General features: G+C 42.9%; 1 protein-coding gene across 1 annotated transcript in view; it reads right to left on the bottom strand.

Annotated features, from left to right (window-relative positions):
* XYLT2 (xylosyltransferase 2) overlaps positions 1–14,614 on the bottom strand; it is a gene marked incomplete at its 5' end in the record, with an annotated part of 48,793 nt that overhangs the window by 20,671 nt on the left and 13,508 nt on the right. The window contains 2 exons of the mRNA XM_083351580.1: positions 1,294–1,469; positions 5,682–6,153. Coding sequence (XP_083207706.1) covers positions 1,294–1,469; positions 5,682–6,153 — 648 coding nt within the window. The remainder of the gene's footprint in view (positions 1–1,293; positions 1,470–5,681; positions 6,154–14,614) is intronic.

Below are 14,614 nucleotides of genomic sequence, written 5' to 3'. Positions count from 1 at the left end.
CTTGTTATTTTAACGTATGCCTTCCTCTAAATTTGTATATTTAAACTGGTGCTTTATCTCAACATGCACCACAAGATGTCTTAGAGGTTTTTGCCAATGTGGTTAGCCAGCGTCTGAACCATCATATTATTATAGAGTAGAAGGCTGATGAAAAATTCTAGGGAATCAATGCAAAATATATACACATAAGAACAGGTTTGGGTTAAAAAAACATCCTTTGGGACGCCTTGAAATAGAAATGCCCAACACCACAGACATAAATTATTTTGTTCACTGATTGAGCATTTTTCCATTGACTTTTGCAACAGAATTCTGGAGGTTTCAAGACAACATAGGGAACAAAGCAGGTGGAGTGTGGATGAAGGCAAAACACAACACCGATCATGAAAGTTGGTTTCATCCACAAGGGCTACCTGCCACTGAGAAATTTTTTCTAACTCCCTCAAGGACCCAAAATGAAGACTATAGCTCCTGGCTTTAATCAAATATTGAATAAAGAAAAATAAAATCGACTTGTCTTTTTTTAAAAGGGATCTGCAAGGATCTCAGTGCAACAGGACATCTAGTAAAATAGGCAGTATCAAAATTTTCAGTCTGGTTTTGGCTAGTTGTAAGAAGACATTAAGGGGTAAAGTGGACATCAGCTTCCCCTGGGTATTCTCAATGCCAACCCACCCTGTTTGTGGTGGATAGCTTGGGATTTTTGTCTGTCTTTCCAAAAGAGGGTAGACCCATGAGGTCTGCTTTATCCAACCATTCATTTATTCATAATAAAATCTGGACTGCATGTAGGAAGGATGTGAGTAAGCAAATATCACCTCTTCTTTTGTATTGTCTACAGCGCATACACACAGGAAATGAGATTCCCATATCTAGTATAGCAGAGGATAGAAGCTGAGAAACAGATGCTTTGGTCTAGAGCAGGGGTCAGCAACCTGAAACAGTGAAAGAGCCACTCGGAACCGGTTCCCTCACAAAAGGAAAAACTGGGAGCCACAAAAAATGTGTGCACATGCGCGTACATGTGTGCATGTGCAGAACAGGGTTTGACTGAAGAGTGGAGCCAAGGTGAGATATGCACCTACCCTGCATATTTGAATTGATTGGTTGAACTTTTTTAGTCCCACTTTTTTTTTTGGACTGCACATGACAGAGGACTGGGAGCCGCAAGAGATGGCTGAAAGAGCCGCATGCAGCTCTGGAGCCACAGGTTGCAGACCTGTGGTCTAGAGATCTGTGGACCCCTGGCTCATTTTATGTCATTACTCTCCTCTTAAATGCCACATGTCTTACCTTGTCCACATGTATGTAGAAGAAATGCTGCTGGTGATACACAGCCTTTATGAGGCGCTTCAGCTGGCGAATGGCTCTCCCATGAACCACAAGCATGTATGCAATTCGAACTGGCTTGTCCATGGAGGCCCGGACCATTTTGCTCTCATCCCATTGGATCACAGGACTAACCTTCCCTGCAGAGATTGAAAGGGATCACATCTACGATCAGCATGGTCTGAATGAGAAAAGCGGGGAGCCACTGAATAAGCTCCTTAGGCCAAGTGACCTTTAGATTACAAGCCAAACTTCTCCTGGTCCACACACACACAATAAGGAACGACAGCACTAATGGCAACTCCCTATTTTGATCCAACTTGCAGCTGCTGTTCTGTACCAGCCTGCTACCGGCCATGCAGAAAAGGCAGGGACAACCCCTTTAGAAACGGCAAGAGGCTGGAATTACGCCTGCCAAATTTATTCACATAAAACAGAGCAAGACAAGACACCAACCATAAAACACGAGCTAAGAAGCAGGAACAATCCAAGCGGTTGCCTTCAGCAAACCAGCCCTCCCACACATTCCCCTTAAATACAGTTCAGGGCGTGGCCTCTCTGTGCCTCTTTCCGAGGTGCCCCATTGCCTTCCTCTGTTTACTCCTGACTGACTGCCTCCTGCGTCGGGCGTCCTTGAACAGGGCCAGCTGTGGGTCATCTTCATCCACGCTGTCAGGCTCACACAGCTGGGTCTGCATCGTGACCAGATGAGAGGGGCCTTGCTGGGGGCTCTCATCAAGCTGTCCAATCCCCTCAGCAAGCTCTTCAACACCCCCCTCCTCCTCCTCTGAGTCGTCCGACCCAACTGCCGAACCCACAGGCTGATCCTGAATCACAACAGCTGCTGGAAAGCTTGTGCTGTGCTAGAAACCTCAAGAGAGGTGAGCAAAAGCCACATTCTCAGTGCACCATTACTCCTCTCTATCTAACTGGTATGGGGATAGCCCCATCGCCCCAGGTGGCCAAGCAGGATCTTCCTGAGGGTGACAGGCTCTTGCTCACAAAGCCCAGAAAATACTGCTCCTAATACCTTCCCTATTTGGGTAAAAAGGCCCCTTTTAAAAAAATAGAAATGGGAATACAAAAGGAGAAAGGACCAGCGTAGCAAGGCCAGAAGAAAGGAGCTAAAAGGAAAGAATGCTCCTGGGACCCTCATTAAACGTTCCAACCGGGGAACTCCAGGGAAGCAAAGAATAATCTTTCAGTTCAGGAATTCAGTTTGTCTCTAAGGTATAGGTAAAAGTTTTTTTGCCAAGAATCTGTGATTGGATCTTTGATTTACTGTAAAGTGTATGCTTGTTACAGTCTTTGTCTATGATGACTACTGTCCTGTTTCTGAGGATTACTGTATCTGTGCAAGCCAGTTATTATACCCTGGGCTCTTTGAGCAGCAGAGCCCTTACTACACCTTGGATCTCTCCCAATTTTATATCTGCTGTGACTGCTTTTTATGGATGATTCCCATCTTTATTTTTAGCAGCTCTCTATTTTTATCTCTTTTGCCACAGAATGTTTAACTGCATAGAGTTTAAAAAGCAGGCTTACATTTCCTCTGTACTTCATAAAGGTTTTTTTAATTATACTTTATAATTATACTTTTTTTGACCCAACTGTCATATCAGAAGACTGATTTCCTCAGTCAGACATTTACCAGAAGGAAGCTACAGAATGCATTTGATTTATTTCATTCCTTGTGTCCCATATCTTTTTACATTTGTGTTTGCCAGGCATGCCAGTGATGGTGCACTTATGTAACGTGTGTCAAATGTGACACGCCAAAATGTTTTGGATGACACACCAGTGTCCACCAACACCTGACAGTAACTACTCTTGAAAGCACACCCTGTTCCTGTGCAATTTTCGGAGGCTGTGCCAGAATGTGGTGTCTCTCATGCAACCCTTGGACCCCCCCAGAAGTTGTGCGAGAGGGACAGGTTCTTGCAAAACTCTGGAGCCTTCAAAAATCATGTGCTTAGGTGCAGTTTTCAGAAGCTGCCCCTTCAATAACTAAGACCTTGTGCGACCTAGAACAGCCTTGGGTAGGCCGTAGAGGTCTGTCAACAGAAAGAGAACACTACCCGAAGGTAAATGGCAAGTGGCCATTCCTGGGGAGTGCTGGACTGCAGGGACAATTGCCCCTTGGGGAACAGCGGGAGGCAGCCTTTTTGAGTGGCACCAGTGGTGCTAGGGCTGAAGTCGAGACCTTGACTTCTACTTCTACTTCTCCCCTCAGGTCCCTGCTGTAGAGTAGAGGTCCCCAACCTTTGGGGCACCGGGGACCAGTTCCGTGGAGCAAGGTTTTTCCGTGGACTGGAGGGTGTGTGGTTTTGTATGCGGCCTGCATCCCACAGATGGGGCTTTGCTTGTTTGCGCGGCCCGGTTGCTGGCATGCTGCGGCCCAGTACTGGTCCACGGACCGGGGGTTGGGAATCCCTGCTATCGAGCACTGCATGCCAAAACAACCAGACGTAAAGACCCCCCCCACTGCTCTGCTGAACACTTAATTCCCACAGCACTGTCTCATTTCTCATCTTTTTTCCTCTTCTCCTCTTTCCTGCTACCTTCTCCTATTAGTTTCTTATGATTTATCAATTGTTGTTTGTAACTTATACACTGTGAGCTTATGCACCGGCGACAAATTCCTTGTATGTCCTATCATACTTGGTCAATAAAGTATTCTATTTCTATTCCTATTCCATTCTATTTTCTAGTTCAGCCTTGGAGCTACTGCCAAGTGCTGCTATTCGGGTTGGTCTAGATGGGGGAGACAGAATTGTTTCTTCTTCTGGGTTTAAGAACTCTCATCTCTCACTCTCCAGATTCAACTCTGCTGCTACCCTAGTCCACACATGTTTGCAAACATGGGTTCAAAAATGCCTCATGGCACTCAGTACCCAGGATGAGGCCAAGAATGATCGTCGAGATATGTCCAAGATTTAACTTTTTGGATTCAGAGGTTGTCACTTTGCTACATTTTAATTTTATTTTTGCCAAGTATAAAGTTTAGAGAGTTCTGCCTTCAATTTTTAATGGTAGATTTTGGGGAGTTGGGCCCTTATCTTTTTGCAGGTATCGGGCCTTAAGAAACAAGAATGTTCACCCTTAAGTTCAGCGAGAGGTCTGAGAACAGGAATGTCTCACAGCAATTACCACATACTAGAAAAAAGCGGGAAATGGGGAAAGGAAATCATGTTGCACACAGCCATTCCGGTTTGTCTTGGTTGCACATCTCAGGGATTACTGACATTTGAACTGTTCCTAGTAGAGGTGGAAGATCTTCAAGCTATTTTCAAATTCCTCTGCAAGCAATTCCTTAGGATCTGTCTGTCCCTTTTTTCAGAAGGACGCTAGATGAGGCGGCAGAAACAGCAGCTCTGTGTGTGTGTGTGTCTGTGTAAAAGAATGTAACTCTGTCATAAGCCATCTCATCACTGCCTTTTCTCCACATACCACTACAGGTAGTCCTCAGCTTATGACCACAACTGAGCCCAACAATTTCTGTTGTTAAGCAAGGTAGTTGTTAAGTGTGTTTTGCCCCATTTTACAACCTTTTTTAACCACAGTTGTTAAGTGAATCACCACAGTTAAGTTACTAACACGGTTGTTAAGTGAATGTGGCTTCCTCATTGACTCTGCTTGTTAGCAGGTCACAAAAGGTGACCACATGACCCCGGGACACTGCAACCCTCATAAATATAAGTCAGTTGCCAAGGGTCTGAATTTTGATTACATGACTGTGGGGATACTGCGATGGTTATGTCCAAAACAGTCATGAGTCAATTTTTGAGTGCCACTGTAACTTTGAACAGCCACTAAATGAATAGTTGCAAGTCGAGGACTACCTGTACTTTCCCCAGAAAGATAAGCTTTCCTGATTAAGTCTTGCGGCATTCAGACTAACCCTTTCCCCTTTTCTCCCCTTGGCTAGTTGGCAACCTCTCAGACGCTGAAATAACATCAGTGGAGCAACCAACCTCATTACAAGTAGAATTCATTTAGTCAACAGAACGGCCTTAATTGGACAGTCTGTACCTCCTTTAATCAAGGAGTCTGTCACAGGTTATTATGTTGGTGGCCACGGCTGTGTGACACAGCAGATGTTCTGAATGCAAGAGGTCTGCACTCCAAGGGATGGCCTGGGCAGGAGGAGGTGAAGGTTCCCAATCAGCAAGGCTGGGACAGGACTGTGGGCTGGCATCCCAAGAGGAACAACTCAGGTGTTGGTAAATGGGCCTAAGCCAAGGGGCAGCTGCACTCCTAAACTGTGCATATGGAAAGGATAATCATCCCTGTCCTGATACAAGGCTCGCACACTCCCACTCAGTTCATGGGGGACAATTCTCCATTCTCACCTGAGAGCTGGCACTGCCGTGGTACTGACCGTGGCATCAGGTTTCCAGCTTGGTGCAGGCACACCACATTGGCAATCTCCTGCTGACACTGCTTGCTGCTAGCTCTGGCTAATGCAGACAGCGCATCTTTGCCTGTGATTTCACACTTTGGAGTGAAGTTGTTCTCCGTAGGCTGCGGGGCCCCTTCCACGCTGCCAGTGTCTCCGTGCTGGAACATGGCCAGCTGGGCATCCCTTCTAAGCTGCGTCCGGTTCCTTCGGCTGGAAGTATCCAAGTAGACTGGCAGCTGGAAGCTTGGTTCGTGCTTCACTGTGACGGCCCTCACCACTTTGGCAACCAGCACGCCAGGATTATCCAGACGATTCTTCCACCTTTCGTGCTTCCTGTTCAAGCTGCCTCGCCGGCCTGCAGAGCTATCTGAATCCTTTGACCCATCACTGTTTTCAAGAAGCTGGGGCTTCCTTTGCTGAATCTGCTCCGGTTCCATCCAAGAGAGAGAGAGAAGGAGAGAGACACGAACACAAAACAGACAGGATGGAGAAAGAATTAGCTTGAAGACAGTTCACTTAGCTACTCTGCTGTGTGTTTTCAAGCAACGTTTTATTTTTCCAGATAAATATTCAGTCTGAAAGTTTTACATACCTCATTCATAATGCATCCTGTTTAGTACAGACAATGGAACAGGGAAAATAATAATAATGGGCACCAATATGAATTTGTTAATCGTGTCCGTAGAACAACCCAGGATTAAAAAATAGAGCATTTGCATCTACTATCAGCCACTACGATGTCAGAACAGCAGAGTAAGGCTGGAGAAGCCCACTTTAAAATCCCCCCTTCAGCCATGAATAAATGCAGTACACGCTTAGCTATTCATGACATGAACAGACAGCTCACAACTGGCATTGCAGGTCTGCAATTGCTCTCTAAGGTAGGTGACTGTTATCCCCATTTTACATTAAGTAAAATGAGGCAAAAAGACTGTGTGGCCCTGGGCTATGCAAATAACGGAAGATATGAAGGACAAAAGTGGGTTTATAATGAAAAAGATAAAAAATGTAATGTATTTTGATGTAAATCAATCACAATTTTATTCAGATTTAGACAAATGTTGAGTTTCTTGCATGAATGAGGGACTTATGGGCTACAACCAGATGCTTTGCGTGTTCCGTCCAAAACAAGTTCCATTCAGCTGAATATAGCAATAGCAATTACACTTATACCACACAAAGGATTACATTCTGATTCTAGAACATATGATTTATAAATGTGTTCTATCTTCCTGAACTATATAGCCCTGAGAAGATAACTATCAGTCCAAAACCTGAATAAAAACCATCAAGCTTAAGTGCCTATCTGCTGAACCATATCGGTTTTGGCATTTCAGAATGGAAGGGCTCATCTACATACAAAAATGTTGAGAGAGGAGGAGAGCATGTGGCTTTTAAAAGGGTTGTCGTCAAGGTTGACTCAAGTAGCATTGTTGCCTGGGAAGCAATTAATTCTTCTGTCTGGAGCCCCCCCCACTTTAAATTCCTCACTTGCACAGGAATGGAAATTGTCTCTGCCCATGTGAGCACAATCTCTGCTGGTCATCCTCCTTCTTCACTGCCATCTTTCAACTTACCAATTCCCATTAAAAGGCTTCTACCGCAAGGACTCTAAATCTTTTCTACCTCTTTCCAAATAAGGGGAAGGTAAAATCATCGGCAAGGCGATAAACCTCTTGGCTAGAATCCAATCCTTTCCCTTTGCTAGGTGCTATCAGAGAGCTTCTCTCCACCTCCCTTCCTTTCTTCCTCATCCGTGTAAAGATTTGGGTGCTGATGGGAATCTTGACCTCTTGGTAGACATGGGATTGTCTTCCCTAAGAAGGGAATTCCCATATGTGAAACAAAAAACCTAACCAAGCAAGAAACAGGATGCATTGATGAAGTGTCAGTTCATCAGGCAGCCACGGTGTATAACTGTTCAGTGTCCTCCACCTAAGAGGAGGCCATGCTACAGTGGTACAATTGGAGCTTCTGACAGCTACTCCTCATGTTCTGCAGAAGGTTAACATATGAGTATTTTCCCCACTTTCCATAGAAAGCAGCATGTTTCTGGTGGGTCACCTTGACCCTGCTTCAGCCTGCCTCTGCAGTTGGTTGGCACCAAGATGGAGGCTGTGCTGTGAGGACATCTTCTCAGTGAACAATAAGAGGGGCATCAGAGCAAAAAGACTACGTGGATGAGATGGACTAAGGATGACAAACAGAACACATCTTTTTCTAATAATACTTCCATTCAAAATTATACGTCCTGACAATTTTCATCAAAGGTTTTTGAGAGGCTGAAAGCATAGAGCCCGTTTTGTGCAGTGTTGATTTTCCATCCTTTGCTTTACTAGAATCTCTAGACAAACTGCTCCTCTTTTCTTCAATATCCTGTTATAAAAGTCTAAACTGAGTCTCAAAAGTACATTCATGAAATAAATTGATGGGTTTATCAATTTATAGGTCCAACGAATACCACTCAATTTAATTGGGAATTGACACCAATTCATAGCACAGATTTGCCTTTTCTAACCTCGTGCAATCGGCGTTCTTGTTATTATTATGGCCCTTCAAATTTGCCCTGATTTGTGATGACTATGTGGAAGGTCTGTGCAGTGTTCTTGCCAATACCGTGTCATTTTCCCAGGTTGAGTGACAGTGAGTAGTCCAAAGTCACTGTTTTATGCAGGGCCAGAAGTCAGGTTTCCCTGCTCCCTATCTAGTATATTTAACCACCACACTGTCTCTCTCTCAAAGCAACTTTACTTTGTTGATCTGATGAGATTTATATTCTCTGCATAAATGGAAGGTACCAGATTAAGGAATAGCATGTGGAAATGATTTTGGGGGGAACAAGGAAAAGCCACACTCTAGACCAGGGGTTCCCAACCCCCGGTCCGTGGACCAGTACCAGGCTGCGGCATGCCAGCAACCAGTCCGCACAAACAAGCAAAGCCCCATCTGCAGAATGCAGGCAGTACACAAAACCACGCACCCTCTGGTCTGCGGAAAAACCTCTCTCCATGTAACTGGTACCTGGTGCCCAAAAGGTTGGGGACGTCTGGTCTAGACAATGGTCTGATAAGTGAACTTAAGAGGAGAGATGCTGAAAATGCTTCAGAAGGGATTTTCCCCTAGTCTTCAGGAGAATAAAAATGAAAGAAAGAGGGATATTTTCATCTCTTTCCTTGGAACATTCTGTTATTGTATGGACTACCTTGAAGGGCTAACAGTCTGTCCACCCATTGCTTCCTTTCGTCAGATATCCAGTTCTCCTATAATTTTAAATTGCTCCAGTGAAATCTTCTACCTGATCTTGTACCTGTGCCCTTCTTTCTGCTTATAACAAAAGGTCAAAGGATAGCACCAAGAAGCCTAAATTCATTTTTCGGATGTGTGTTCCTTCAAATCTACCTTGAAACCTGATGACTGCCTGGACAAATCCATGGAGTGAGTGTTCATGAAAGAATTTTAGAAATGGATTATGACTGCCTCTTTCCTAAGGCTGAGAAAGAGCAACTGGTTGAATATTACCCAGCTGTCTTTGTGCTGAAAGCAGATCTAGAACCATGGTCTCCTACTATCTAGCCCAGTGACTTTAACTATTACACCAAGAGGTTCTCAAACTAGCTCTAGGGCTGCACAAAGCTTTTAGCAAGGCACTTTAGCGGTAGTCTCATCTCAAATGTCTTCTGTGCAACCCTCCGAATAATTTGCAGTCTTAACCGGTACTTCTGAAACAAGATAGGCTTAATATTTAGTACTGTTCTTGGATACGGAGCCCTGATGGCACAATGGTTATAATGCAATTATTGCAGGCACACTCTGTCCACAGCCCGGAGAGTGCAATCCTGACGAGGGCTCAGGATTGACTCAGCCCTTCATCCTTCCAAAGTTGGTAAAATGAGGGCCCAGACTAAAGGGGGCAATATGCTGACATGTAAACCACCCAGAGCATGCTGTAAATCACTATTATGCGGTATATAAATCTAAGTGCCATTGCTATAATGTCCATCACAGAAATCTTCCTAACATTCCTATCCTAACAGTTTGGGACATTTATTTTTATTGCTGGTTGATTGATAACTGACAAACTGGAATCTACCAAAAAAAAAGAGTGAAGTCTTCTAGTTTCTTTTCTCCCCTTTTCTGCTTCTCATTCCCATTGTATTGTAGCTACACAGTCATCCTTAGACTGCTGGGCTTATTTTTCCCTCCTTTCCTATCCTGCAAATATTTTCCCTACTTTTGCAATCATCAATGTTTCCCCGGAGCATGGTGATATATTCCTCTTATTTCTCAGCGGCCCCATTTTGGCTACAATCTTGTTGGCGCTCATCAGCTGACTTTGCTATTAGACAGAAAGATGATTAGATTTGAATTCATTTTAAATAACAACTGACTGCAAAGCTTTTCATACAGTCCCTCCCACTCGCTGTTTTTTAACTGCGTGGGAAGATGGTTACTTAGGCTTACAACTCTGATAGCTTGTACAAAGGGAAAAAGAAAAGTGTGCTTCATCCCAAAAGCAACATGACGCCACTTCCATTCCCATTTTTCACAATTTGTTTTTAATTTGGCTTGCATGCAATTGGAAGAAGGAGGGGGGGAGGGATCAGGTTGTGCACACAGAACATTCTTCAACCACAAGAGTACATGCCTAACGCTGGAATTGACTGAATCTCAGGCAGTTGGAAGGCTGATCTATAACTAAATGTACTACTCCATTAAGGATACAGAGACAGTTATGAAATTGTACTAGGAAGAAAAGGCTTTCCAGTCCTCACGTCAACCTCCTCTGCACTATTTTTGTACGCTGAGCATTTACACTGAGCTAGCATAGTGTAAAGGGGTCCATGCGTGCTGGGAATAAGACAGATTTTCTTTGCTTGATAGTAATGATTTCTATCATCGGAACAGCATCCTACAAATGCATTATCCTGCTTCAGTCAAGATAATAAGTATTCTGAATCTTCCCTCAACCTGGTGTCCCTCTAGGTATGTATAGATGCACCTTCCAAAAATTCTCAACTATTAATGTCCAAGACACTCCTGATCTCAACATGCCTAGAAGACACCAAGGAGGGGAAAGCTACTCTACAGTTTCTCTGGTTTTGCTCAGTTTGATTCACAAGACCAGACTTGTATGTAATTGAAGGGACAAAATTACCCAACTGGTTTAACCATAATTTTGAGAAACGAGAGCACCCTGGAATAAGTTTAAATAGAAAGTGAATGTGCCAATAAAATCTGCTCAGTTGACACATTCTTGTACAAACATTGGCACCCATGCTTATAGGGGATTTGAAATATAATCTCCTTTATTATACACCTTTATGATTAAAAGTCATTATTGCTTGATGTCCCCTCAAGGGAAAGTGCTTTACTTAAAAAAGACAGTTGAAGAAAGTATATCTACTCCCTCTATTATTGTGGCCTTCTAACCTCTCGCAATCTTTGCTCTTTTTCAAGCCAATTACTTTAATACGGGTATCATTAAATTATGCTGAAGCTTGTTATTACAAGAATCTAAGTATAGGTTAAGTATTAAAAACCAAGGAAGAAGATGCAAACAAAGCAGACTGCTTAACAGGTGAAAAAGAGAATTCACATTCTAACTTTTCTATTTTGAGTCACCATGGATGGTTGGACATAGGTTAACTCTAAATATTTTTGAATTACAAGCTTAAAATATCAACATCCATATACTTACCATGATATGGCCAGAAGTGACCATTTCTGATCTACCACCATCACCACCATACACAAACTAATGGAAAACTGTCCTTTTTTCTTAAAATTAATTTGTACAGTTAGGGCCAGTTGACATATAAACAATTTTGAAGCTACCCCTTCTAAGTGGTCAGCTGGAAGGACAATGTGTATCTGGAAAAAATGACATCATTTCATAAAATACCATTTTAACTACGTGCTTTCCACCTGGAAGAAAATGCTTTACTGTCTTTTGTCCCAGCACAGACCATTGATATGACAAACTCATTCTATAAATACCTCTGTCTCCTGGGATATTACTTATCTATTATACTTTAGTGGCAACCCTGGGTTTAGCTTTAAATTTATAGTTTCCATTTCAAAAATATCCAAAGGGTTATATCTGATTCAAGCTAAACTGATTTTGTAAAAAAAAATTACCCTAGTAAAAGGGAAGGATAATAATTAAATCTTAAATCTGGATAAACTGTGGTCATAAGAATGTTACAGAAACCCACACAATCTGAAAATTAAAAAGTTATATGGTATTATCTTCTCATTAAACTACTTTTCCTCAATCTAAATGTGGAATTCTGCATGTGGGGTTCTTCAGACAAGGCAAGGAAAGACTTCATCTGGAGTCTGTTACTCTGGAGGACATGAAAATTGGCCAAGGCTTCACTACCCATTGACACTGACTCAAGCCAGTCACTCTACCTATATTTATTACTTCATAGGTTCTCTAACTGTGACATTCTTATCTACTAAGTCAGTGCTTTTCAACCCGTAGTACATGAACCACTGGTGGTACTTCGGTACCTTGCAGGTGGTACGCATACGACGGGTTGAAAAGAACTGTAAAAAAAAAGTGTTAAAAAAATGTAGTGGGAGGATGAGCTAAAGCTGCGGCAGCACTGCACAGGCTTGTGGGAGAGTCAGCTGGAGCTGCAGTATTGCCCAGGCTCTGCTAAGTGCCCAGGATCAGTTTGGGACTCCAGCTGATTGGCGCTTCCGGGAGCAGAGTGCAGGCTTGGGCAGGAGGAGTCAGCTGGAGCTGCACTGGAAAGAAAAGGAGGGGGAGCGGGGAGAGAGGAGAGGATACAAAAGGAGGAGGTTTTGGTGGGAAAGGGAGAGAGAAAAAAGATGGGGAAAGAGAAGGGGATGGGGAAAGGGAGATGGAGAAACGCATAGCCTTGGGCAGGAGTCAGCTGGAGCTGCACTGAGGAGAAAAGGAGGAGGGGAACAGAGGAGAGGATACAAAAGGAGGAGGTTTTGGTGGGAGAAGGAGAGAGAAAAAAGACGATGGGAAAGAGAAGGGGTGGAGAAAGAGAGATGGAGAAGAGGAGAGGCATCTTTGAGACAAGTGGAGGGAGAGAATAGGATAGAACAGTGCAAAGATTAATGTCTGAGAAACAGGCACAAGTTTCCCATTAAAAGTGTGGTAGGAGGGTGTACAGATAGTCCTCAACCTACAACCACAATTGAGGCCAAAATTTATGTTGCTAAGTGAGAAATTTGTTAAATAAGTTTTGTTCCATTTTACTACTTTTCTTGCCACAATTGTTAAGTGAATCTGGTTTCCCCATTGACTCTGCTTGTCAGAAGGTTGTAAAAGGGGATCACAGGACCCTGGGACAATGTGACCATCATAAATATGAATCAGTTGCCAAGCATCCAAATGTAAATCATGTGACCCTGGGGATGCTGCAATGGTCATAAGTGTGAAAAATGGTCACAAGTCACTGTTTTCAGCGCCTCTGTAAGTCACAAAGCGAACTGTTATAAGGCAAGGACTACTTTATCACTCCCCCCCCCCTTTTGGTCATGTTTTTGACACCTTTGCTAGGCGACTGGTGGTACTCGAATATTGCCATATCCTAAAAGTGGTACAATCTGTGAAAAGGTTGAAAAGCCCTGTAGTAAATGATAGATGCAGTATTCTATAAGAAGCATAGCCAGAGAATTAAGTCTTTATTTGATCTTCTCTATTATAGTGCAAATAACTCGAACCTTATAATTTGGACTTATATTGAAGTCTTCACATGTATAACAGCACATGTGAAACCTTCCTCACTACAGACGTCCTGCTGCACTCCTGGACAGCCAGCTGCTCTTCACAGATGCCACAGTGTGGAAAACTACCTTTAAACTACCTTCATGGCATGGGTCAAATTTACTTGAGGAACCATCTCATCCTAGAGGTTGGCCCACCTGGGCTGGCAGAGAAGGCATGGTGCAGGCCCCGTCAGCCAGGAAATTCTGGCTGGCATGGTCCAAGAGGAGAGCCTTCTTTGCCATTCCTCCTGCCCTTTGGAACATCTTGCCCCCAGGAGTGAGGTCAGCTCCGATCCTCCTGATTTTCCGCAGGAGCTTGAAGACCTGGCTCTGCCACTTGACCTGGGGCTCCAGTAGGGGAACCTCATGCTTGAAGTGGTGGACCGATTAATAACAGATCCCACCTGCCCCTCCCCATGCTCAGCTTATTCCCTCCCTCCCATCTTTTAGCTTAATTTATAGCTGATAATTTGTATTTTTATAATGTTTTAACTCTTATTATATTCATATTGTTGTATTGTTTTATTTTTTAAATATTGTAAACTGCCCAGAGTCACCTTGTGGTTGAGATGGGTAGCAAATAAATAAAAAATAAAAGAAAATAATAAAGAAAAGAAAAGAAAAGAAAAGAAAAATCAGCTTGTGGTTGAGATGGGTAGCAAATAAATAAAAAATAAAAGAAAATAATAAATAAAATAAAATAAAATAAAATAATAAAATAAAATAAAATAAAATAATAAAATAAAATAAAAAGCTGCTCACAATAGCTCATGGGTTGATTTCTACAACTGTTGAACAAGACTGGTTGTGGATTCCAGAAAAGCTTATCCTAACCAAGATAAAATATGGAAGGATGAAAATAAATGCCAACCAAATGAGATACACATGCCACAAAGTACACTTCTGATCTACTGAAAACAATGTACTAAAAGCCAAACTAGCCCATAGTGTTTGCACCTTTCTGATTTTCACACCGTCCACTGAATTTTTAACATTTCAATGATCAAACCGATCAACTTGTCCTAAAGAGGATTTAAAAAAATAAAAAAATCAGCAGTTCTGTTTTCTAAACAAGCTTAACACAAAGATCAAACACTTCCGCAGGTTTCTACTTCAAATGTGCATCCTAGA

Source organism: Vipera ursinii, assembly GCF_947247035.1.
Source record: "Vipera ursinii genome assembly, chromosome: 2".
Classification (NCBI taxonomy): domain Eukaryota; kingdom Metazoa; phylum Chordata; class Lepidosauria; order Squamata; family Viperidae; genus Vipera; species Vipera ursinii.
Note: the sequence above shows the minus strand (reverse complement) of the source record. Positions and strands in the feature narration are given on the sequence as shown.